The 23026-nt window shown below is 46.9% G+C and overlaps 1 protein-coding gene across 2 annotated transcripts; it reads right to left on the minus strand.

Annotated features, from left to right (window-relative positions):
• Positions 1 to 3266: 3266 nt before the first annotated feature.
• Positions 3267 to 8536, minus strand: LOC139065866 (uncharacterized). 2 transcript variants are annotated; one of them, XM_070547928.1, is made up of 3 exons: positions 8013 to 8536; positions 6110 to 6229; positions 3267 to 6027 (listed from the first exon to the last, which is right to left on the minus strand). In XM_070547928.1, the coding sequence occupies exon 3, from the start codon at positions 5445 to 5447 to the stop codon at positions 3777 to 3779; it is 1671 nt and encodes a 556-aa protein (XP_070404029.1). In that variant the 5' UTR covers positions 5448 to 6027; positions 6110 to 6229; positions 8013 to 8536; the 3' UTR covers positions 3267 to 3776. The 2 variants fall into 2 exon arrangements, with proteins under 2 accessions (XP_070404029.1, XP_070404030.1); XM_070547929.1 differs by having other exon boundaries at positions 3267 to 6229.
• Between the last annotated feature and the right edge of the window lie 14490 nt (positions 8537 to 23026).

Consider the following 23026-nt stretch of genomic DNA (forward strand, 5'->3'; position numbering starts at 1 on the left):
TCTCAGGATATTCGTTCCCAGTACTACAGAAGAGAGACAAACCAGTACCAGCCTTCTGTCAGTACTCAGGATATTCGTTCCCAGTACTACAGAAGAGAGACACCTCAGCAGAAACGTCCCACTATGATCCGCCTCAAAGGTTGTAGGAAAGGGACGGACTCAGGACCCAAAAGTGTCTCCGAACCCCCAAAAACTGCATCTACCATCAAGTCTGAGCAGCCTGGAACTCCAGTAATCTGGATGATTGGATCCAGTTACATCAGACGGGGTGAAAAGGCGGCTCAGCAGCAGTTTGGGCCAAACTTTGGACTCAGAGCTAAGGTCCAATGGTTTGGTAAAGGAGGCATGGGCTGGGGTGGTGTCCTTCCCAGGTTTTACTCCGAGGCTTGCACACACGGTCCTCCAGATATTCTGGTCGTCCACGCTGGAGGAAACGATCTGGGTCACGTTTCCCCGGTGGAACTGGCTTCTCAGATCCAAAAGGATTTGTCCCACCTCCATAAGGACTTTCCGGAAATGAGAATAGCCTTTTCCGCCATCAACGAACGGCAGTCGTGGGGATACGGGCAACCAGGAAGAATTAACAACAACAGAAAACAGGTTAATTCTTCACTGAGGAGGGCCGTTAGGAGCTTTGGGGGCCTGGTCATCGAGCATCCTGAGGTCAGGTTCTTCAACAACGCTCTTTTTCTCCCAGACAGAGTGCATTTTAGTAAGAGAGGAAACAGCTTGTTTCTGGGCAGCATTCACTCTGTTCTGGAGAAGGTTCTGGCTCAGAGGTGTAACACCTAAATCTGTTACGCCTTAAAAAGATAACAGCTGACAGAAAAGGGCAAATGGACGAGCTTCTCATCCAGCACCAAACCAATGAATAAATAAGTAAAAATAAAATAAAAAAAATAAATAAAAAAAACCAACTAACTCTGCCAGGGTTTCCCTTTTGGGTCACTTCTGCCGGTCCCAAGCCCGGATTAAAGAGGAGGGGTTGGATTATAACACAGAACTAAATCCACAGTAGAGGGATTTTACTCTTAAGAAATAAAATGAAGGCAGGTTATGACATATACAAATATATTTAGTAAACATTTATAGTTTCTAATCAAACATGTCAAATAGAAAACTATTTATTATACAATACAGTACAAACCCTGTTGCATCAGGGCAGCCGACTCTCACCAGAAATGAGCTCGACTAACTGCCGGCAATGCAGACCGAGCTCTGACACCAGTCGTACCGGGTCCTTACAGCCCGTATCAGAGGGCCTGGTACCCCATCCTCCTGAAGTACCCCCCAGAGGGTACGGGCTGTTAGGACCCTGTACCCTACAGGTCCTGTTCTTGACTGGACCTGTAGTCACCTCAACATCTGATGCTGTACAGAAGGAGGAGGACAGAAACTTCAGCAGCGAGCTCTGAAGAAGACTGCAGTAGTAGTTGAATGTGTTAAAGAAGAATGGTGGTGAAGATGACCTCCATCCTACAAAACCCCTCCTACCCACTGCGTTCTACTGTGGGGACCATGGACAGCTCCTTCAGAGGCAGACTGAGACATCCCAGATGTGAAACAGAACGCTACCGTAGGTCTTTCATCCCCTCTGCAGTAAGAGTGTAGAACTCCTCAGTTTAAGCTGTACTGGCATGATCCTGGTACACAATAACACCAATGCAGTATTCAGTATGTGTCATGACTCCCATCCTTCACCCTCCTCTGCCTCTTCATTCAGCTCACCTGGTCCCCTCACCAAGCTCCAGCCAAGCCCTGTTTTCCCTAGCAACCTCAGTCAGCATCACAATCAACTCCATTCATCTCACCTGTTCCTGCAATCAGCTTCATCCACTCCACCTGCTCCTGACTCCTCAGCTCAGCACTCACACCTGCTTCCCCTGCTATATAGTAAGTAACTTTATTTCTATAGCACCTCTCACAGACAAAAAGGTCACAAAGTGCTTCACAAGTTAAAAGGCAACAACATATAAATACAGTAAAATACAGCCACAATATACAGTGTCAAATAAAACCAATCTGAATGAGACTAAGTTTAAAATGCCTGGAGAAACAAATGGGTTTTAAGATTGCTCTTAAAAACATCAACTGAGTCGATTGAGCGTAAAGACAGAGGTAGCTCATTCCAGAGCCTAGGAGCGACGGCCTGGAATGAGCGATCTCCTCGTGTCCTGAACTGAGTAAGTGGGACCATTAAAAGGTTTTGATCCATAGATCTCAGCCTGCGAGAAGGCGTGTAAGGGCAGAGCATGTCTCGAACATACAATGGAGCCAGACCATGCAGCGCTCTGAAAGTCAGCACAAGAATTTTAAAATTTATGCGAAATGTGATAGGAAGCCAATGAAGAGCTTTTAAAATGGGGGTAATGTGGGCCCTTCTGTTGTCACGGGTCAGAATTCTAGCTGCACAATTCTGGACTTGTTGTAAGCGGGACAGCTCTTTTTTGTTTAGACAAGAAAATAAACTATTACAGTAGTCTAAACGGGATGATGTAAACGCGTGAATAATCAACTCAAGATCAGCTTTAGACACCATTGTTCTGAGTTTAGAAATTTGTCTCAAGTGGTAAAAACAGTTTCTAGTTAACTGCTTTGCGTGATGTTCAAGAGACATTCCCTTGTCAAAGAAAACTCCAAGGTTTCTAAGGGTAGGTTTTACAGACAAGCTCAGATCACCTAACTGCTGGTGAATCCCTGGAGCAGCATCATCGGGGGCAATCACCAGTACTTCAGTTTTGTCTGAGTTCAGCCGTAAGGCATTTGCACCGAGCCACTGTTTGATTCGCTCAAAATATGATAATAAAGAATGCAATTTTTTAACGTCAGAAGGCTTGAAAGAACAATAAAGCTGAAGATCATCAGCAAAGAGATGATAGGAAACATCATCGGCAAACTCCTGGATTAGGTTTCCTAAAGGAAGGATGTACAACAAGAACAAAATCGGGCCCAAAACTGAGCCCTGGGGTACTCCACACCGTAGATCAGTTGGGTCAGACAGGATCTGGTTGACTGAGACACTTAGGCTTCTCCCGGATAAATAGGATGTAAACCACGCCAGGACAGAACCTGACAACCCAACCAACTCGCGGAGCCTACTCAGCAAGATCTCATGGTTAACCGTGTCGAATGCGGACGAAAGGTCTAGTAAAACTAGGACCGTGCATTTCCCAGAGTCTGCGGACATCAAGATGTCATTGGACACTTTAAGCAGCGCAGTTTCCGTAGAGTGGCGCTTACGGAAACCGGACTGAAACCTGTCAAAGATATTGGGATCCTGTAAGAAGGAAACCAGTTGTTCAGATACCACTTTCTCTAAGACTTTGGACAGGAAAGGGAGTTTTGATATCGGTCTAAAATTTTTAGGATCTGTTGGATCCAGATTAGATTTTTTGAGTAGGGGTTCCACAAAAGCATGTTTAAAACAGCTAGGGAAAACGCCAGAAGAAAGGGACAGGTTAAACATTCTGGTAACCCAGGGACCAATGGCATCAAATACTTTTGAAAGGAGTTTACAAGGTAAGACATCAGCCAGGCAAAAAGAGGGCTTCATTGTGGTTACCAAAGCTAAAATATCATCCTGTGTTACAGGTGAGAAAGAGGACCATGCGTGCGCAGGGAGTTCATCAATATCATCATTACATGACTGAAAAGATGGGAGTTTGTCTTTGATATTTTGAATTTTATCAACAAAGTAATTAAGGAATTTGTTTGCATCTGCTTTGTTGAAAACAGGTGTAAGAGGCGCAGCAGGAGCCACAATAGAGCTAATAGTGTCAAATAAAACTTGTGGTTTTTTTCTTGTTTTGGATAATCAGTTTGCGGAAGTATTCAGACCTGGATTTTTTTATCAGCTCATTTAGAGAAAGCATAAGGTCCTTAAGGTACAGCCTATGGACCTCGAGTTTAGTGGACTTCCACAGGCGTTCCGTTTTCCTGCACAGTCTTTTCAAGTTCTGAATGCTGTCATTTATCCAAGGAGAAAATGGTTTCCGAGTTACCCTGTTAGATTTAAAAGGAGCAACCACATCCAAAATGGATTTACAGCGACTATTTAGGCTGTGAATAAGGCTGTCCACATCCTGAGATTCCAAAAACAAATTGGAGTCAAACATCTCAATGAATCTAGCTGCTGTATTCTCTGAAATAATGCGCCTTTGTGGGATGACCACAGAAGGCGTAGACTCAAGATTAAAGTGTAAATCAAATAAAACACAGCTATGGTCACTCATGTGGACATCCTTCACACAAAGATTGGAAATATTCAGATCAAGGGAAAACACAAGGTCTAGAGTATGGCCTTTTTGATGGGTGGGGCCAGAGACATGCTGCTCAAAATTGAAAGATTCAGTCATTGTTAAAAGTTCCACTGCTGGGCCAGAAGTGCTGTCATCAATATGAATATTAAAATCTCCCAGAATTAAAACATTTTCCAGCTTTATGATAGAAGATAAAAAATCACTAAAATCCTTAAGAAAAGCTGTGGCTGGTCCAGGTGGGCGATAAATCAGCACACAGTAAAATGGAATAGATGAACCAATCTTGATTGTCTGTGATTCAAAAGAAGTAAAAGCTTGAGTGTTTAACACTTTGCAGATAAAAGTCTCCTTAAAAACAACTGCAAGACCTCCTCCGCGGCGGGAGGGGCGGGGCATCCCAAAAACAGCGCAGCCAGCGGGGCAGAGTTCGTTGAGATGAATATATTCACCTTCTCTCTGCCATGTCTCAGTAAAGAACATAAAATCCAGAGTTTGACTGGAGAAAAGTTCATTCAAAGAGAATGATTTATTCGCAATAGAGCGAGCATTAAACAGGCCAAACCGGCAGGAGAGAGCTGTCAAAGGCTTAGGAGCTGAATTCAGCAGGATCGGTCGTAAGCAGGAGACGCGATCACGTGATCTCCAGCGTACCCGGGAAAGCATCAGCTGATCCACCGGTGTAAACACAGGGCTGCAAGGTAACAGCACATCCAAGTCAGAAAACCAACTCCGCACCGGGTGCAGGACACCAGGCGCGACGATCCGGAAGGATGACGGGGGGAGCGTCCCGCCGCCACAGCGCCGCTCGACACAAGGGATCCTCCGCAAACACCTGGACGGGCGATCCGGAGCTGCGACTCCCAAAGAAGCCAGCCTCTGCTTGACTTGAACACCAGACCTGCATCCCCGCTTCCTCGATCTCCTCTTTCTGCCTGGGGCGCGGCACACCAGCTGGTACTCAGGTGAGTCGGGTGAACAAACAAACGGAGGCGGAAATGTTTGTTGGAACTTGCGCTGTTCATAAAAGAGGAACTCCATAGACTCTTTTATACAAAGAAGAGAACCACGATCGTAACTCCGTACAGCAGAAACAAAGCCACATGAAAATTGGGCTGAAATGACCGCGTATATTGTGAACACAATCAAAAATAGGAGTCGAGCAGTGGCATGGCCGAACACAGGCGCCATCTTGCTCGCTTAGCAAATATATATATTCACCAGTCAGCAGTGGCGGATCTAGGATTTTTCTGAGGGTGGGGCCATCAAGGGGCCACAATATTTATAGAGGGGCCACGAACAGTCCAACATACTTGCATACTATTCCCAGTTTTGTATGGTAGATACAGTTTACCCCAACACCATGTTGAAAAACATCAATGCAATTGTACATCAATTTTTACTGTACATTGACAAAATACAACCACACACAGCATTTGAGAAATTTTAGCATTCAATTTATTTTGCAAAGCCACAAATATCAGGTTAAAATATGTTTGTGTGTGGAAAAAACACCAGAAGAATATCACAGGACCCTCTGCTCTTGACTGGGAAATGTCTGGTGGGAAGTCAATTAAATAAGTCTGAGTCAGTTGCTTATATCTCTCAACCTTTAACATTCATGGCATTCAGAATCTGCAAGTGACTGACTGCAAAATTCAATTAAATTTAAAGAGCCTTTACAAAATGAGAAGCACACCACCAGGTCCTACTGGAACAGAACACCGTTCTGATGTCTGCGCAGGATTCTGTGCATCACACTGGAAGATGTCTGAAAACAGCAAATGAGAAATTATCTAACATAAGCCAAATACATACACAAGCATTTATTACTTTCAAAGATCAATGTTTACCATTTGATCCTGCAGGATTAGCATTGATTGGTGACTCTGGTGGCCCAGCAGGATGGAAGGTTGAGTCATTAACTTCACTCTGGTTGTCTAAATTGGAGAGAGTCTTGTCCCAGTTTGCAGCTAAAATACAAATATATGTCAAACTCCAGGTAAATCCAGCCAAAACTTTGTTTTCTATGAGACCACATTTTTATTTATTTGAAATTGAAGACTTGAAAGATTGGACTATAAAGATGAGATGTGGTAGATGTAGACAAAGAAACCAATACAATTTAAATCCATTATGTTAATGTTATAGTAAACCACATCACCATGAAGCGGAAGAATTCAGTAAACATATGTGCCATTAGTACAAGATAACATCATTTAACAAATTTGAGATAATGGTGATTTTTTTTATTTTTACCTAGAATAATGGCAGGAAAAGTTGGACTAACAAAGGAATATCCAAAACACAAAATCTCTTTGGAAAACTTAACCTTGACCTTACTTAATCAACCAATTAGAAAATTCAGTGTTTCAAACAAGGACTTTTCCCACACATTTTACAATACATCAAAATGTCACAATTTAGGGAAACCTTGAAGGAATTGTGGGAAAGGAAACTTAACTGCAACATTACTGATGATGAATGGAAAGATGCTTTGAGAAACGTAAAATCATTTACTAAAGGGAAGCAACTTTGCCACTAATGATTTGTCACGATTAACAACTTCTATCAATTTAAACAATAATCCTTTATTTTTGGTGCTTGGAATAACTGACCCAATTATTACTGATAAATATAAAAAGCTCAATGCAAATTTTCTGTGCAAGAAAATGACTCCACATTAACTGGATCAGCTCCAAGATAAAATGGGAATGGGTTATCCTCAATTATAAGCAGAACACAATGGGCAGCATTAGGTCGTTTATAAGTGGTCAGTCCGTCCTGCTGGATAATGTGGTGCAATCATGATCTTTTTACAAAAGATTATGCGATGGCGGTGAAAAGGGAGCTTGGGGGCGGTCTCTGCGCTGCCACGGACTTCAGTTTATCTTGGACATAACTTGCTTTTTATTGCGATCAAAGCCACACTCATTAAACTTTTTTAACAAGCCGCTCCAGAAGGTGTCTGTCCCCGTGCAGTCTCTGGTGATCTGAGCTTCAACTCTTACGGAGAGGCTCCCCGGCCATCATCTCAGCTGATTCTGTTTAGAAAAGCCAAACTTACGGCCCATGTTTACTTTCATTTTTAATATAGTTGCCGGCCGGAGCTCGGCAGTAACTGCCCACGTGATCATGATACCCCCTTCTGTTGCGCCAAGTTGTAATATGCATTCACAAGTCCGGCGTTGCGGTGATATTAGTATCAACCGTGGCAGCACAAATGCCACAAAATTCCCGCAACACCATGCCGCCACGGCGCGTTTATATTACACGTACGCTGTATATGTACAGTCTATGTGATTTCCCAGCATGGTATGTCCTACAAGAGGCTGTCTCTCGTGTTTATCTGACATGACTGTTGCACAATAAAGATTATATTCTTTCTGACCTGATAAAGGGGGAATGGAGGTCCCTTGCCCTGTTCCAGCCTCTGGTCTACAGCCTCCTGCGGCTCTCTCTCTGATATCTCCATGCTCGTTCTCACCAACTGACACACTCACTCTCTTGGGAAAAAACTGCAGAATTCCCGCCTGTATCTGACCCTTTCTTTTCATGTTCTCTATCAGACAGTGCCAACTATTAACACACGAAATGCAGATTACAAAAGAAGTACATGGATTAGCAAGGGCTAACGTTTTTTCACAAGCCCTTTTTAACATTACCTTTAACTAATGTCGGCATTGCTTTCCATTGGACTTATTGTCAGACTTGACTTACATGGCAACTGTGAGTAAACAGTGATTCGTGACTTACCAACAAACTCCTCATAACGTGGACTCTCATCAGATCCGATGTCGGTTGAAAAGTTCTCCCTTCTTGGAACCTTTCAAATCTTCTTCTGTTGGATTTCACACACTATTTTGCTCCTTAGCGCCACACGGCCACTAGTGTTTGGACTCGGAATTGCATCCACCTATAATCTCATCACCGCACAAAGGACAGATGAGTGACAGGACAGGGGCACTACAGGGGCCAATCATATTTCAGCAGGGGCCAGTGCCCCTGTGGCCCCGCCCCTAGAACCGCCAATGCCAGTCAGCCACCAGTTCCCGGCCGGATTATTGAAACCTTTGTGCCAGTAAATTCTCCAGCCATCCACCCTGCCTGACCTCTGCCTCCGGACCTCGTTTTTGCTCCTGACCCCTGCCTTGTACTCTGCCTGCCTCCACGACCTTCGCCTGTCCTCAGCCTTGCCTCTTGCCTGTTCCCCGTATCTGCATGTCCGATCTGGTTTTGACCCTCGCCTCCTCTCCGACTCTGTCTCCAGCCTCGCCCAACTCCGGTAACTCTGCATCCTAATGAAGACTTTTTATTTTACTCTCATTGTGTTTGGCGTCTTCAGGTCTTCCGAGTTCTGTTCGTGACAGTATGTGTTCAATATTTGTGCAATTCCAGACTTACATGTCTGTGTCCCTTACAGCATGCTGCATAGTTCTAGAACCCAAGTTTTTTTATTTTTATTTGTAGTTTTTAGTGGTCGAAGGTTACAATAATAGCTTACTGCCTATTTGTTATGATTTCTCTTCAAAAATCTGGAGGTATGAAAACTACTTGACTCATGAGTCAACTTGTTTATGAATTCTTTTTAAATCAAAAACCACCCCAGAGTTGTTACATGCACTGAAGGAAGATACATTATTAATCATAGCAGAAAGTGATTGTTAGAATAGAATAGAATAGAATAGAATAGAACAGACTTTATTGATCCCACGGTGGGGAAACTCACTTGTTACAGCAGCACCAGCACTCACCAGAATCATTTGAAGAGAAATAATAACAAATAGGCAGTAAGCTATTATTGTAACCTTCGACCACTAAAAACTACAAATAAAAAAAAAACTTGGGTTCCAGAACTATGCAGCATGCTGTAAGGGACACAGACATACCACGTAAATCTGGTATTGCACAAATACTGAACACATACTGAATACTGCATTGGTGTTATTGTGTACCAGGATCATGCCAGTACAGCTTAAACTGAGGAGTTCTACACTCTTACTGCAGAGGGGATGAAAGACCTACGGTAGCGTTCTGTTTCACATCTGGGATGTCTCAGTCTGCCTCTGAAGGAGCTGTCCATGGTCTCCACAGTGGAACGCAGTGGGTAGGAGGGGTTTTGTAGGATGGAGGTCATCTTCACCACCATTCTTCTTTAACACATTCAACTACTACTGCAGTCTTCTTCAGAGCTCGCTGCTGAAGTTTCTGTCCTCCTCCTTCTGTACAGCATCAGATGTTGAGGTGACTACAGGTCCAGTCAAGAACAGGAGTGTTGCAGGTTTTGATTTCTGATCCCATGGAAATCTGTGTAGAGCTGCGTGAGTAAAAATAAAACATTTACCCACTATTAGACACCACCATGGCCGTATCTACCATTGAGGACATCGAGGTCTGGACCTCTGTAGTTTTTCTGCAGAATATTTAAAAAATAATCTCTAACTGTGCATTTACAGCATTTACTTTTTAGAAAACATACTTGTCTGATTTTTGTTGAATTTTTAAATCATTGAAATGTCTGTAGCTCCTACACTGTAAAAGTTGTTGTCACTATATCATGCCTGCTGGTCAACAGTAACCGGCTCTACGTACTCCAACAAGTACGTTTGTGAAAAAAATACATCTCTGATTTTTCATTTATTTTACTGTAAACTGTAGTGACCCACAAATGGCCCCTGCTGATAACCAATTTCCTAGTACTCTTTATCAATACTTTCAAAATTTAACAGTCAAAGTTTTTATGTGTGGATCATTAACACTTGGTCGTTTGCATATGAACGTTTTTACGAGGTTAAATAATTTTATCAAAAAAATGCACCTGCTCACCTTTGCTTATCTCTGCTTCTCCAAAAACAAATCACAAATCAAATATGTCAACTGAAAAGGCACCATACACTAAAATGTAACACACACACACACACACACACACACACTTGACCGAACAATGAAAAAGATTTAAAATACAAAATCAACTCTACCAAAATAGTAATACGTTGCTTATGAATCAAAAGTGAAAACTGTTTTCTATAATGTGCATCATCAATCAATCTTTATTGGTACAGCACCTTCCACTGCCTCTGCAGGAGCCCAAGGCGCTGAACATGAAATACAGTAAAAACACAGATAGCAATAAAAAAGATAAAAACAACATACAGACATAAAAGCACCATACAAAATGTAAACAGGGAGCATAAAAGCATACAAGTCACATAAAAGCTAAACGATAAAAATGAGTTTTCGAACGACTCTTAAAAAGCAAGTCACCCCCAAATAAACTTTTTTTTGCTGATAAACTAAATAAATGAGTGTCTAATTGTCAGGTACCATCGGCTGAGCTGGAGTGTGGCTTGGAGACCCAGGCGTGGAGAGACTGGTATTTGGTCATGACTGTTTTCAGTGTGGGAAGTTCTCTTCCCGGATGGTCTTTAGAGTTGGCAGATTAGGTTTAGTCGTTTAGAATAGGTTGGCGTCTATCGTGAGATGATGACTGAGTGCCGGCTCAGCTGTGACAGGTCCTTAAATAGGCTCAGCGGGATGACGTCACTGGGAAACGTCGGTGACAGGGATGCTGGGAGCTGGAGTGCAGTGCCAGCCAGGCCCGCAGAGGAGGTTAAGAGGAGGAGTTCATGACAGGAACACCCCCCCGCGAGGGACGGCTCCAGAAGGCCCAGGGCGACGAGACCAGAAATCAGCCAACAGGGAAGGATCCAGAAACGAGCGGGCAGGCTCCCAGCTACGCTCCTCCGGACCGTAACCCTGCCAGTCCACCAAATACTGCCATCCACGGCCCCGGCCGCGGGCGTCCAGAATTTTGCGGACGGTGTAAACGGGGTCCCCATCGACATCTCGGGGCGTCGGCACCCGGGCCGGAGGCGGATGGAGGGGAGACGACACCACCGGCTTGAGCTGTGAGACGAGGAATACCGGGTGCACCTTAAGAGTGGAAGGGAGGCGCAGCCGGTAAGCGACCGGACCAAGGACATCTCGGACTTGGAAGGGTCCCAAAAAGCGGGGCGACAGCTTCCTGGAACCAGCCGGCAACCGGAGGTTAGTGGTAGAGAGCCAAACCCGGTCACCTGGCTGGAACACAGGGCCGGGCCGGTGGCGGCGACGATGTTGTCGGGAGTACTTCGTATTAGCCCGGGTGATGGCGGCGCGAGCCCTGATCCAAGCGAGACGGCAGCGGCGGACCATATCCTGAGCCGCCGGAACCTCCACCTCCACCTCCGGCACCTGATGGTTGAAAAGAGGGGGCTGGTATCCGTAGCAGGTCTCGAAGGGTGATAGACCCGTGGCGGAGGACGTCTGGAGGTTGTGTGAGAGCTCCGCCCACAGGAGGTAACGAGGCCAGGTGGACGGTTGAGACGAGGCGAAGCAGCGTAAGTAACGCCCGAGCTGCTGGTTTGCTCTCTCCGTCTGACCATTAGTCTGGGGATGATAGCCTGACGACAGACTGGCGGAAGCGCCCACCAACCGACAGAAAGCCTTCCAGAAACGTGAGATGAACTGGGGTCCTCTGTCAGACACCACGTCCTGGGGAAATCCGTGGAGCCTCACCACATGATCGAGGAGGAGCTCCGCTGTTTTCTTAGCCGTGGGGAGCCCTGCCATAGCCACTAAGTGCACAGCTTTTGAAAAGCGGTCGGTGATGGTGAGGATGGTGTCCAGGTGGTCGGCAGCGGGGAGCCCCGTGACAAAGTCCACACCTATGTGCGACCACGGCCTTTTGGGCACATGGAGCGGTTGCCATTCCCCGGCTCCAGGTTGGGTGGAGGACTTAGACCGGGCGCAAGTGTCGCATGCAGCGGTGTATTCACGCACGTACTCATAATGTACTCATAATGTCCAGTGGGTGTAATAAAAGCGGTTTTCCACTCCTCTCCCTCCTTTATGCGGATGAGGTTGTATGCACTGCGGAGGTCCAGCTTGGTAAACAGTGTGGCTTGGGCGGTGGCATCCAAAGTCGTGCTCATTAAAGGGAGAGGATGGCGGTCCCTGATGGTGATTTTATTCAACCCACGATAGTCTATACAGGGCCGGAGGTCACCCTCCTTCTTCTTCACAAAGAAGAACCCTGCCGCCCCAGGAGACGTGGAATGTCTGATAAACCCCTTCCGGAGAGCCTCGTTAATATAAGCGTCCATCGCCTGGGTCTCTGCCGGGGAGAGCGAGAACAGCCGACCCCGAGGCGGGGTGGTTCCGGGCTGAAGCCTGATCTCCAGATCGTAGGGGCGATGAGGAGGCAGCTTGGTGGTAGGCTCCTTTGCAAAGACCCGAGCCAAATCGTGGTATTGGGGTGGAAGGAGTGTTAAATCCACATCCTTGGGTGGTGTCTCCCTAGGCTGTGATCCTGGAGACGGATGATGAAGGCGACAGTTAACACCCCACGCCATGACTTGACAGGTGGACCAGGAGATGTGAGGGTCGTGGAGGCGGAACCAGGAATGACCCAGAATGAGAGGAGTCGTGGGGGCGTGAATGACCAAGAAATGAAGGGTCTCTACGTGTTCTCCGATGGTCATCCGGAGGTTCTGGGTTCGGTGCGTGATAGGATATGGCATGAGAGGGCGACCGTCCACTGAAGTGACGGGAACGGGGTGATCGAGGAGAGTGAGTGGAATCTTGAGCCGGTTGACCAACCCCTGGTCGATAAAGCTTTCTGCAGCTCCGGTGTCGAGGAGAGCCACCAGGTGGACCGGTCCTTGGCTCAGCTGGAAGGAGACCGGGAGGGTGGTGTGATGAGGAGCTGCATGAATGGAGGCTCCGGGTTTGACCGCTCCTACACCGACCCGGAGGAACCGTTTCCCGGGCGTATGGGGCATGTTGCCCGGGGATGGCCCAGATCCCCACAATAGGCGCATCGTCCCTCCCGAAAACGTTGCGCCCGTTCCTCGGGGGGCAAATGACCCAGTTGCATGGGTTCCTCCGTGGGTTGGTTCTCCTGACGGCGGGGGAACATTCTGGGTTGTATGGGAACCGCCCTCGCTCCTGGTCTGGTGAGAAGGCAGCGATCCAGCTGGAGAGCCAGGTCCACAGCCTGGTCCAGGGAGGTCGGGGCCTCGTGTCCGATCATGCCCTCCCGGATGCGAGGTGACAATCCCTCCAAGTACACAGCCTTCACCACGGCATCACCCCAGGTCAGACGGGCAGCGGTGGTTCGGAAGCGTGACGTATACTCGGCCACGGTCTGAGAGCCCTGCCGAAGCTGGAGCAGGCGTGTCTCGTCTGCGACCTTGCTGCTGGGATGCACAAATGCCTTCTTCAGTTCCTTCACGAAGGTTTCATAATCGTTGCACACGGGAGACTTCTGGTTGTACAGGGCAGCCGCCCATTCACCGGCTCGCCCCGTCAGCAGGGAGGTTAACAGGGCAACGCGAGAGCAGGAAGTCGGGTAGCATGCCGGCTGACACTCGAAAGTCATTGACAGGACGGCCAACATGCCCTCTGGGGATCCTTTAATCCCATCCCATTTGTCGGGGAGACTTAGAAACGGCTCCACAGTGTTAGGAGTGGCAGATTCCTGACGTTGGAGTGCCGAGGAGAGTTGGACGACCAGTTCGGTGTCAGAATCTAATTTGGATGCTTGGCGATCCATAACAGCACGAAGCTGGTTGTTCTCTATTCGAAGTTGGGCGTTTTCCGCCTCCTGGCGTTCTACACGGCTGAGCAGCTGTGCCACGTCTGCTCGCAGCTGTGCGATCTCCGCTGGGTCTACTCGAGACTCAGTCATCCTGTCAGGTACGATCGGCTGAGCTGGAGTGTGGCTTGGAGACCCAGGCGCGGAGAGACTGGTATTTGGTCGTGACTGTTTACAGTGTGGGAAGTTCTCTTCCCGGATGGTCTTTAGAGTTGGCAGATTAGGTTTAGTCGTTTACAATAGGTTGGCGTCTATCGTGAGATGATGACTGAGTGCCGGCTCAGCTGTGACAGGTCCTTAAATAGGTTCAGCGGGATGACGTCACCGGGAAGCGTCGGTGACAGGGATGCTGGGAGCTGGAGTGCAGTGCCAGCCAGGCCCGCAGAGGAGGTTAAGAGGAGGAGTTCATGACACTAATCGTGCTGCAGACACCTGTAGTCAATAATTTGGCACTTCAGTGCATCTTAGTTAAAATTTAAATATTCTGCCTAAAACTGGCAGTGTTGTGCCATCGTCAGGTAAAAACTCTGCACTGTATTTTAATTTAAATCTGCCACCGCTATTGGCTAAGAGGTATGCTGTGATGTAAACTGGTACATTATGATGTCACAATGCTGTCGTGAGCCTGTGTGTGTGTGTATTTGTTAGCGGCTCCGCCTTCTCGGTCTGCCAGGCAACAGCATTTGTTGCATTTTTCAAACATGAAGTGGGAGTGGAGTTAGACTCTGGTAGGGGTTGACTTGCTCTTTAAAAACACGCAGCGAAGGTCTTCGTCTTCGTCTTCGTCTTCGTCTTCCTCCGCTTATCCGGGTCCGGGTCGCAGGAGCAGCATCCCAATTAGGGAGCTCCAGGCCGTCCTCTCCCCGGCCTTGTCCACCAGCTCCTCCGGCAGGACCCCAAGGCGTTCCCGGACCAGATTGGAGATGTAACCTCTCCAACGTGTCCTGGGTCGACCCGGGGGCCTTCTGCCGGCAGGACATGCCCGAAACACCTCCCCGGGGAGGTGTCCAGGAGGCATCCTGACCAGATGCCCAAACCACCTCAAATGGCTCCTTTCGATCCGGAGGAGCAGCGGTTCTACTCCGAGTCCCTCCCGAATGTCCGAGCTCCTCACCCTATCTCTAAGGCTGAGCCCGGCCACCCTACGGAGGAAACTCATTTCGGCCGCTTGTATCCGCGATCTCGTTCTTTCGGTCATTACCCAAAGGTCATGACCATAGGTGAGGATTGGGATGTAGATCGACCAGTAAATCGAGAGCCTGGCTTTCTGGCTCAGCTCCCTCTTCCCCACGACAGATCGGCTCAGCGTCCGCATCACTGCAGATGCAGAACCAATCCGCCTGTCGATCTCCCGATCCCTCCTACCCTCACTCGTGAACAAGACCCCGAGATACTTAAACTCCTCCACTTGAGGTAGGACCTCTCCCCCGACCCGGAGGTGGCAAGCCACCCTTTTCCGGTCGAGAACCATGGTCTCAGATTTGGAGGTGCTGATCCTCATCCCAGCCGCTTCACATTCGGCCGTGAACCTACCCAGCAAGAGCTGAAGGTCAGAGCTGGATGAAGCTAGGAGGACCACATCATCCGCAAAAAGCAGAGACGAGATTCTCCTGCCACCAAACTCGACACACTCCACACCACGGCTGCGTCTAGAAATTCTGTCCATAAAAGTGATGAACAGAACCGGTGACAAAGGGCAGCCCTGGCGGAGTCCAACCCTCACTGGGAACAGGTCCGACTTACTACCGGCTATGCGGACCAAACTCACTCTCCTCTGGTAAAGGGACTGAATGGCCCTTAACAGAAAGCCACCCACCCCATACTCCTGGAGCGTCCCCCACAGGGTGCCCCTGGGGACACGGTCATAAGCCTTCTCCAAATCCACAAAGCACATGTGGATTGGTTGGGCAAACTCCCATGCCCCCTCCATCACCCTTGCAAGGGTATAGAGCTGGTCCACAGTTCCACGGCCAGGACGAAAACCACATTGCTCCTCCTCTATCTGAGATTCAACTATCGATCGGACCCTCCTCTCCAGTACCTTGGCGTAGACCTTTCCAGGGAGGCTGAGGAGTGTGATCCCCCTATAGTTGGAACACACCCTCAGGTCACCCTTCTTAAAGATGGGGACCACCACCCCGGTCTGCCACTCCCTAGGAACTGCCCCCGATGACCACGCAATGTTGTAGAGACGTGTCAACCATGACAGCCCTACAACATCCATAGCCTTGAGATACCCAGGATGAACCTCATCCGCCCCCGGGGCTCCGCCGCTGTGTAGTTGTTTGACTACCTCAGCAACTTCTGCCCCCGAGATCGGACAGTCCATCCCCAGGCCTCCCAGCTCTGGTTCCTCCTCGGAATGCGCATTGGTGGGATTGAGGAGCTCCTCAAAGTATTCCTTCCACCGTCCGACTATAGCCTCAGTTGACGTCAGCAGCTCCCCATCCCCACTGTAAACAGTGTGAGCGAGTTGCTGCCTTCCTCTCCTGAGGCGCCGGACAGTTTGCCAGAACCTCTTTGGAGCCGATCGATAGTCTTTCTCCATGGCCTCACCAAACTCCTCCCACGCCCGAGATTTTTCCTCGGCAACTGCCACTGCTGCACCCCGCTTGGCTATCCGGTACCTGTCTGCTGCCTCCGGAGACCCACAGACCAGCCACGCCCTGTAGGCCTCCTTCTTCAGCCTGACGGCTCCCCGAACCTCTGGTGTCCACCAGCGGGTACGGGGGTTGCCACCACGACTGGCACCGGCCACCTTACGACCACAGCTAGCAACAGCCGCCTCGACAATCGCAGAGTGGAACAAGGCCCACTCGGACTCAATGTCCCCCACTGCTCTCGGGACGTGGTCAAAGCTCTGCCGGAGGTGGGAGTTGAAGACCGTCTTGACAGGTTCTTCTGCCAGGCGTTCCCAGCAGACCCTCACTATGCGTTTGGGTCTGCCAGGTCTACGCGGCATGTTCCCTTGCCATCTGATCCAACTCACCACCAGGTGGTGATCAGTTGACAGCTCCGCCCCTCTCTTCACTCGGGTGTCCAAAACATACGGCCGCAGGTCAGATGATACGACTACAAAATCTATCATCGACCTGTGACCTAGGCTGCCCTGGTACCAAGTGTACCGGTGGGCATCCTTATGTTCGAACATGGTGTTCGTTATGGCCAAACTGCGGCTTGCACAGAAGTCCAATAACAAAACACAGCTCGAGTTCAGATTAGGTGGGCCGTTCCGCCCAATCACACCCCTCCAGGTCAAGCTGTCATTGCCCACGTGAGCATTGAAGTCCCCCAGCAGGACAATGGAGTCCCCTGATGGAGCACTATCTAGCACTCGTCCCAGGGACTCCAAAAAGGGTGGGTACTCTGAACTGATATTTGGCCCATAAGCACAAACAACAGTCAGGACCCGTTCCCCGACCCGAAGGCGCAAGGAAGCTACCCTCTTGTCCCCCGGGGTAAACCCCAACACACAGGCAGAGAGTCTCGGGGCTAACAAAAAGCCAACCCCAGCCCTCCGCCTCTCACCCGGAGCAACTCCAGCAAAGTAGAGTGTCCAACCCCTCTCCAGGTCTCGGGTTCCAGAGCCAATGCAATGTGTCGAGGTGAGTCCGACTATATCTAGCTGGTACCGCTCAACCTCTGCCACAAGCTCCGGCTCCTTCCCCGCCAGCGAGGTGACGTTCCATGTCCCAAAAACTAGTTTTCTTGTCCGGGGATTGGACCGCCAAGGCTCCCGCCTTGGTCTGCCACCCGATTCGCATTGCACCGGACCCTTCATGTTCCTCCTGCGGGTGGTGGGTCCACAGTTGGACGAGCCCATGTATCCGGTTCGGGCTGGGCTCGGCCGGATCCCATGGGCGAAAGCCCGGCCACCAGGCGCTCGCTCACGGGCCCCAACCCCAGGCCTGGCTCCAGGGTGGGACCCCGGTAACCCTCCGGGCCGGGTACTCCGACTCTTCGTTTTAACCGCCATGAAAGATCCTTCGAACCGTTCTTTGTCTCACCCTTCACCTAAGACCAATTTGTCATGGGAGACCCTACCAGGGGCACTAAGTGCCCCAGCCAACATAGCTCCTAGGATCATTAGGGCACTCAAACTCCTCCACCACGATAAGGTGACGGTTCAAGGAGGAGCGTAGCGAAGGTGACAGTTTAATATCAAGTGGAAGCTCATTCCAGAGAGAAGGAGCCAAGACCGAGAAAGCCCGATCACCTCTAGACCTGTACCTAGTTAGTGGGACAGTCAGTATCTCCATCATCATGCTTATGTAAACAGATGATGTAGACAGAGTAAATTAATAGTCTCACAACATTTAAGTCATGCTGTGGTGTAGAGTACACCTCAGTGTTAAGACTTAAAAAACAAAGATCCGCATATAGGCCTCTCTCACACACATACAAGTACTTGACAGATATGAGTAAAAAAGTAACATAGAGAACAATGAAACTAATTGTAAATAATAAATTATCCATTCCAAAATACAAGTACTTTGCATATGAAAGAAACATTTGCACTGCTTTCCTTAATGTGCATCATCATCATTCTTATGTAAACAAAGGACAACCAAGTCCTCGGCTCATAAATTTGAAGTTGTGCTGTCTTGTCCAGTACAACTCCATGTTTACACTTCCAACCAAACACCTACATGTTGTTTACATGCTGCTGTTTGCACCGTCACAACACCAAGGTGTCTTTTTGCTTGGCATCTGGAAGGCAGTCATTCCAAGGCAGAGCGTGTGAAACCATGTTGAACAACTTCCACGTTGAATCTAACAAGGACAAAGAAATGCATCCACATAACCTTTGTTACAGAGCACTTCATTACAATATTTGTGATCAATTTCATGCCTGAACTGTTAATCTTTACTACAAATGATCAGTTAAAATTTACGTCATTGGTATTATCAGTACACGTGTTTAGATCTTCTCATGTCACATATTGATGGAATGGATCTTTTTTTACATAGGTACTACCAAATAAATGACTAGAGGGGCAAACAGTAAATGGCTTCTATTTTCATTAAACCGTATATAGCAGTGTTTCCCAACCCTGGGTCCTGGCACCCTAATGGGTTCTCCACAAGATTGCAGGGGGTCCACACACCTGTGCCTGTGATGAAGTTGTGAGGCTCTAAAGATGATATTTTTAAAAAATTAAATTTATAAATTGCTCAGGACACAAACAATTGTACAATTAACACTGTGTATTAGAGTTACAACCCCTTATGGATGTACAGTATAAAATGTAGAATCATTCACTTTTGATGTGTGTGTGTGTGCGTAGGGATTGTGGTTGTAAGGTGCTTGGCTCATGTTGGACACAAACAAGAGGGTGCTTGTGGGAAAAAAGTTGTGAACCGCTGCTCTAAAGTCATTCATCCAGTCACTCACACATAAAAGCAGGGGTAGGGAACCCTGGTCCTGGAGAGCCTCTAGCACATTTTAGAGGTTTCCTTGCTTCAACACATTTGATTCACTTGTTCAGCAGCTCATGAGGCTCTACAGAGGCGTTAATCACCTGCTGATTATCATCAGGTGTGTTAATGCTGTGTAGCCTCTAAACATGCTGGGTAGCAGCTCTCCAGGACTAGGGTTTCTTACACCTCCATTAAATGCACAATAATTAACTTTTTGATTTTTTCAACATCATTTTCACTATCCCTTAAAAAACAAAAAGAACACTTCCAAGCATCATATAAGGCCACAACAAAGTTTGACTAACGTGCACGTCTGTTATCATGGATTCATAGGACTTCAGGGCTTGTTTTTGCTGACATTCAACAGATGTTTACCTGTGGTCACAACACTGCTTTTCTCTCAGTGTCTTCCTTCTGTGTTGGTCACACCTTGTTGGTTATTTTTCAAAAAAATGATGTTAGACAATAGTAACGTCACATATCAACATGCTGCCCTTGGAGTCTGCTTACAGCACTTGATGAGGGGACTAGGTGTGATGAATGAAGGCTGATGAGATGAATGATGGTGCATGCAGGTCAGGGCATGGCAGGGTCATGACAGTCTTACCTCTGCACGCTCTGTCTTTCCTTCTTTTGGTGTGGTTCATGCGCGGCGCGCGCTCCTGCATAAAATCCCACGTCCTTGCTGGATTAACAGCCACTGCTTTCTCTTCACAAACAGTTTAATTTAAGATTTAAACATGAAACGGAAAACTGTCAGCAACGTGGGACAGTGTTTCTATTTGCGGGTAATCTGGTCTCCCTTTACTACAGCAGCCACTCAGCTACGGAGGCTGCTGGCCTACGGAGGCTCGGAGCTGGACTCTGGCAAAGGTGAACAGGATCAAACTACCTTTTTTTTAAAAAAAAAAACATTTTTATTGAAAGAAGAAAACAACAGTACTTGCAATTACCAAAATACAATTAACCTTTCTTCATTTTTCTAGGTAAATAACAAAAAAAAAACCAAAAAAAAAAAACCAAGACAACTAAACACAAAAACATCCCAAAACAAAGACCCCCCCACCCCCACCCCCCGTCCCACACAGATCAACACAACCATCAAACATATTATCGGAATATAACAATAACAGAAGTACATTTAAACAGGTAATACCTCTAGACTAGTAAAATAAGAGATAAAGGGTTGCCACTTGTGAAAAAATTTGGCCGTGCAACCTCTCAACTTATATTTGATTTTTTCAATTTTAAAAAAAAAACATGACATCTTTAAGCAATTGGGAAACAGTAGGACACTTAGCAGACTTCCAATGCAACAATGTTAGACGTCTCGCTAATAGGGATGTGAAGGCAATAATATCCTTTTGTGTGGAGTCCAGTATAAGTGAGCGGTCAGGAATCCCGAATACTGCAATCGGAGGACAAGGATGAAGAGTTACCCCAAGAACAGTTGACATAATAGCAAAATACCCTGTCCAGAAACTTTTTAGCTCAGGACACACAAAAAAAAAAAACATGTGGCGAAGGTGACAAGGAGAACCCTGGCATTTATCACATTTATTTTCCACTTCTGGATACAATTCAGAAAGTCTAGACTTAGAGAAATGCACCCTATGAATAACCTTAAATTGAGTAAGTCCAAGACGAGCGCAGGAGGTGGAAGATCGTACCCTTGCTATAGCCTGTTCCCAAGACTCCTCATGTATTCCAATTCCTAGTTCTCCTTCCCATATACCCCTAAGCTTAACCTTAGAGTGGTTACTAAAAGACAGAATAACATCATAGAGTTTCGAAATGGTTCCTCTGTGATGAGGAATAAAAGATAACGTAGTTTCCAACCGCTGTTCTGGAGGTAAAGAGGGGAAATTTGGGAAACACTTGGCATCAAAATTTCGAATTTGAAAATAGCGAAACAAATGGGTAATAGGGAGATTATAACGAGAAGACAAATTGGGAAAACTATCGAACACACCATCCACATATACATGTTTAAACTGTTCTATACCCTTGTCACACCACACTGAGAATGTCGAGTCCAAAAGTGAAGGAGGAAACAAATGATTGTCGGTTAGAGGACCCGAGGAGGATGGCATTACAAAATGAAAGTGTCGTCTAAACTGAAACCAGATTTTGAGTGTGTTAAGAACCACCAGATTATCAGTATACAGAGAGGGTTTTACGGGTAAAGAGGAATAGAGCAAAGCTGGTAAAGAAGAGCCCTTACATGATGATAGCTCCAATTTACGCCACGAGGAACCAGAAGATTTTAGCCAGTAGCAAAGTTTATGGATGTGAGCGGCCCAGTAGTAAGCTAGAAAATTAGGTAATGCAAGTCCTCCACTAAATCTGCATTGCTGCAGCAAAGTTTTAGAAACCCTAGGCGGCTTCCCTCCCCAAATGAAAGGACCAATAATCTTGTCCAGTGAAACAAAGAAATGTTTCGGCAAAAATAAGGGAATTGACTGAAATAAAAATAAAAATTTTGGTAAGATGTTCATTTTAACAACATTAATCTTACCGATTAAAGAAAGGGGGAGATTACCCCATCTTTGAATATCAGATGTGATCCTAGATATAAGAGGAGATAAATTTGCTGATTTAAGGCCAGATAGAGAGCGAGTCACGTTAATCCCTAAGTACTTAAACCCAGAGGGACTGAGACGAAAGGGTAGATCGGACTGTTGAAGTTGACGTGCTGCCATATTAACAGGAAAACACCCACTTTTCCCTAAATTTAATTTATAACCTGAAAACGAGCTGAAGTTCTCCAGAGTACTTAAAACAGCAGGGATGGAGCGAGCAGGGTCAGTCATATATAATAACAAGTCATCAGCATACAATGATACTTTATGCGTAATTACGGATGATTCCCTTGAATACAGAAGAAGATCTTAATGTAATGGACAGCGGCTCGATGGCAATGGCAAAAAGTAAAGATGACAAAGGGCAATCTTGACGACAACCACGACCCAGAGCTAAATAATCAGAGTAAACATCATTAGTATGAACACTGGCTTTAGGGGATGAATAAAGAAGCTTAATCCAGCAAGTGAATTTATCACCAAAACCAAATTTCTCCAAAACTGCAAACAAGTATTCCCACTCCACCCTATCGAAAGCCTTTTCAGCATCTAAAGAAATCACAAGTTCAGGAAGTTGAGATAGATGCTTTGAGTAAATAACGTTAAAGAGTGTACGGGTATTAAAAAACAATTGCCGTCCCTTTATAAAGCCGTTCTGCTCTTCAGATATAATTTGAGGAAGCACATCCTCAAGGCAAGACGCAATTACTTTAGCCAATACCTTTGCATCGGCATTAAGCAGAGATAATGGCCTGTAGGAACCACAGGAAGTTGGGTCCTTGTCATTTTTGATAAGGAGCGCTATGGTGGCCTGTGTGAAACTAGGTGGTAATGAACCTGATTCCAAGGACTCGTTAAACACAGACAAAAGCAATGGTGCCAGTTTACCAATAAGTGTTTTATAAAATTCAATACAAAACCCATCCGGGCCTGGGGCTTTATTAGACTGCATAGCTTTAATAGCTTTTAATACTTCTTCAGCAGATAATGGGGAGTCCAATTGCCCGGCCTTATCAGTACCAATAACAGGGTTTGAAAGAGTCTGAAGAAATTCATTCATTTTAGCTTTATCCTTTGGAAATTCTGACTTGTACAACAAAGAGTAAAATGTTTTAAAGGTAGAATTAATT

The sequence above is a fragment of the Nothobranchius furzeri genome, unplaced genomic scaffold (genome assembly GCF_043380555.1).
Source record: "Nothobranchius furzeri strain GRZ-AD unplaced genomic scaffold, NfurGRZ-RIMD1 Scf220, whole genome shotgun sequence".
In the NCBI taxonomy this organism is placed as follows: Eukaryota; Metazoa; Chordata; class Actinopteri; order Cyprinodontiformes; family Nothobranchiidae; genus Nothobranchius; species Nothobranchius furzeri.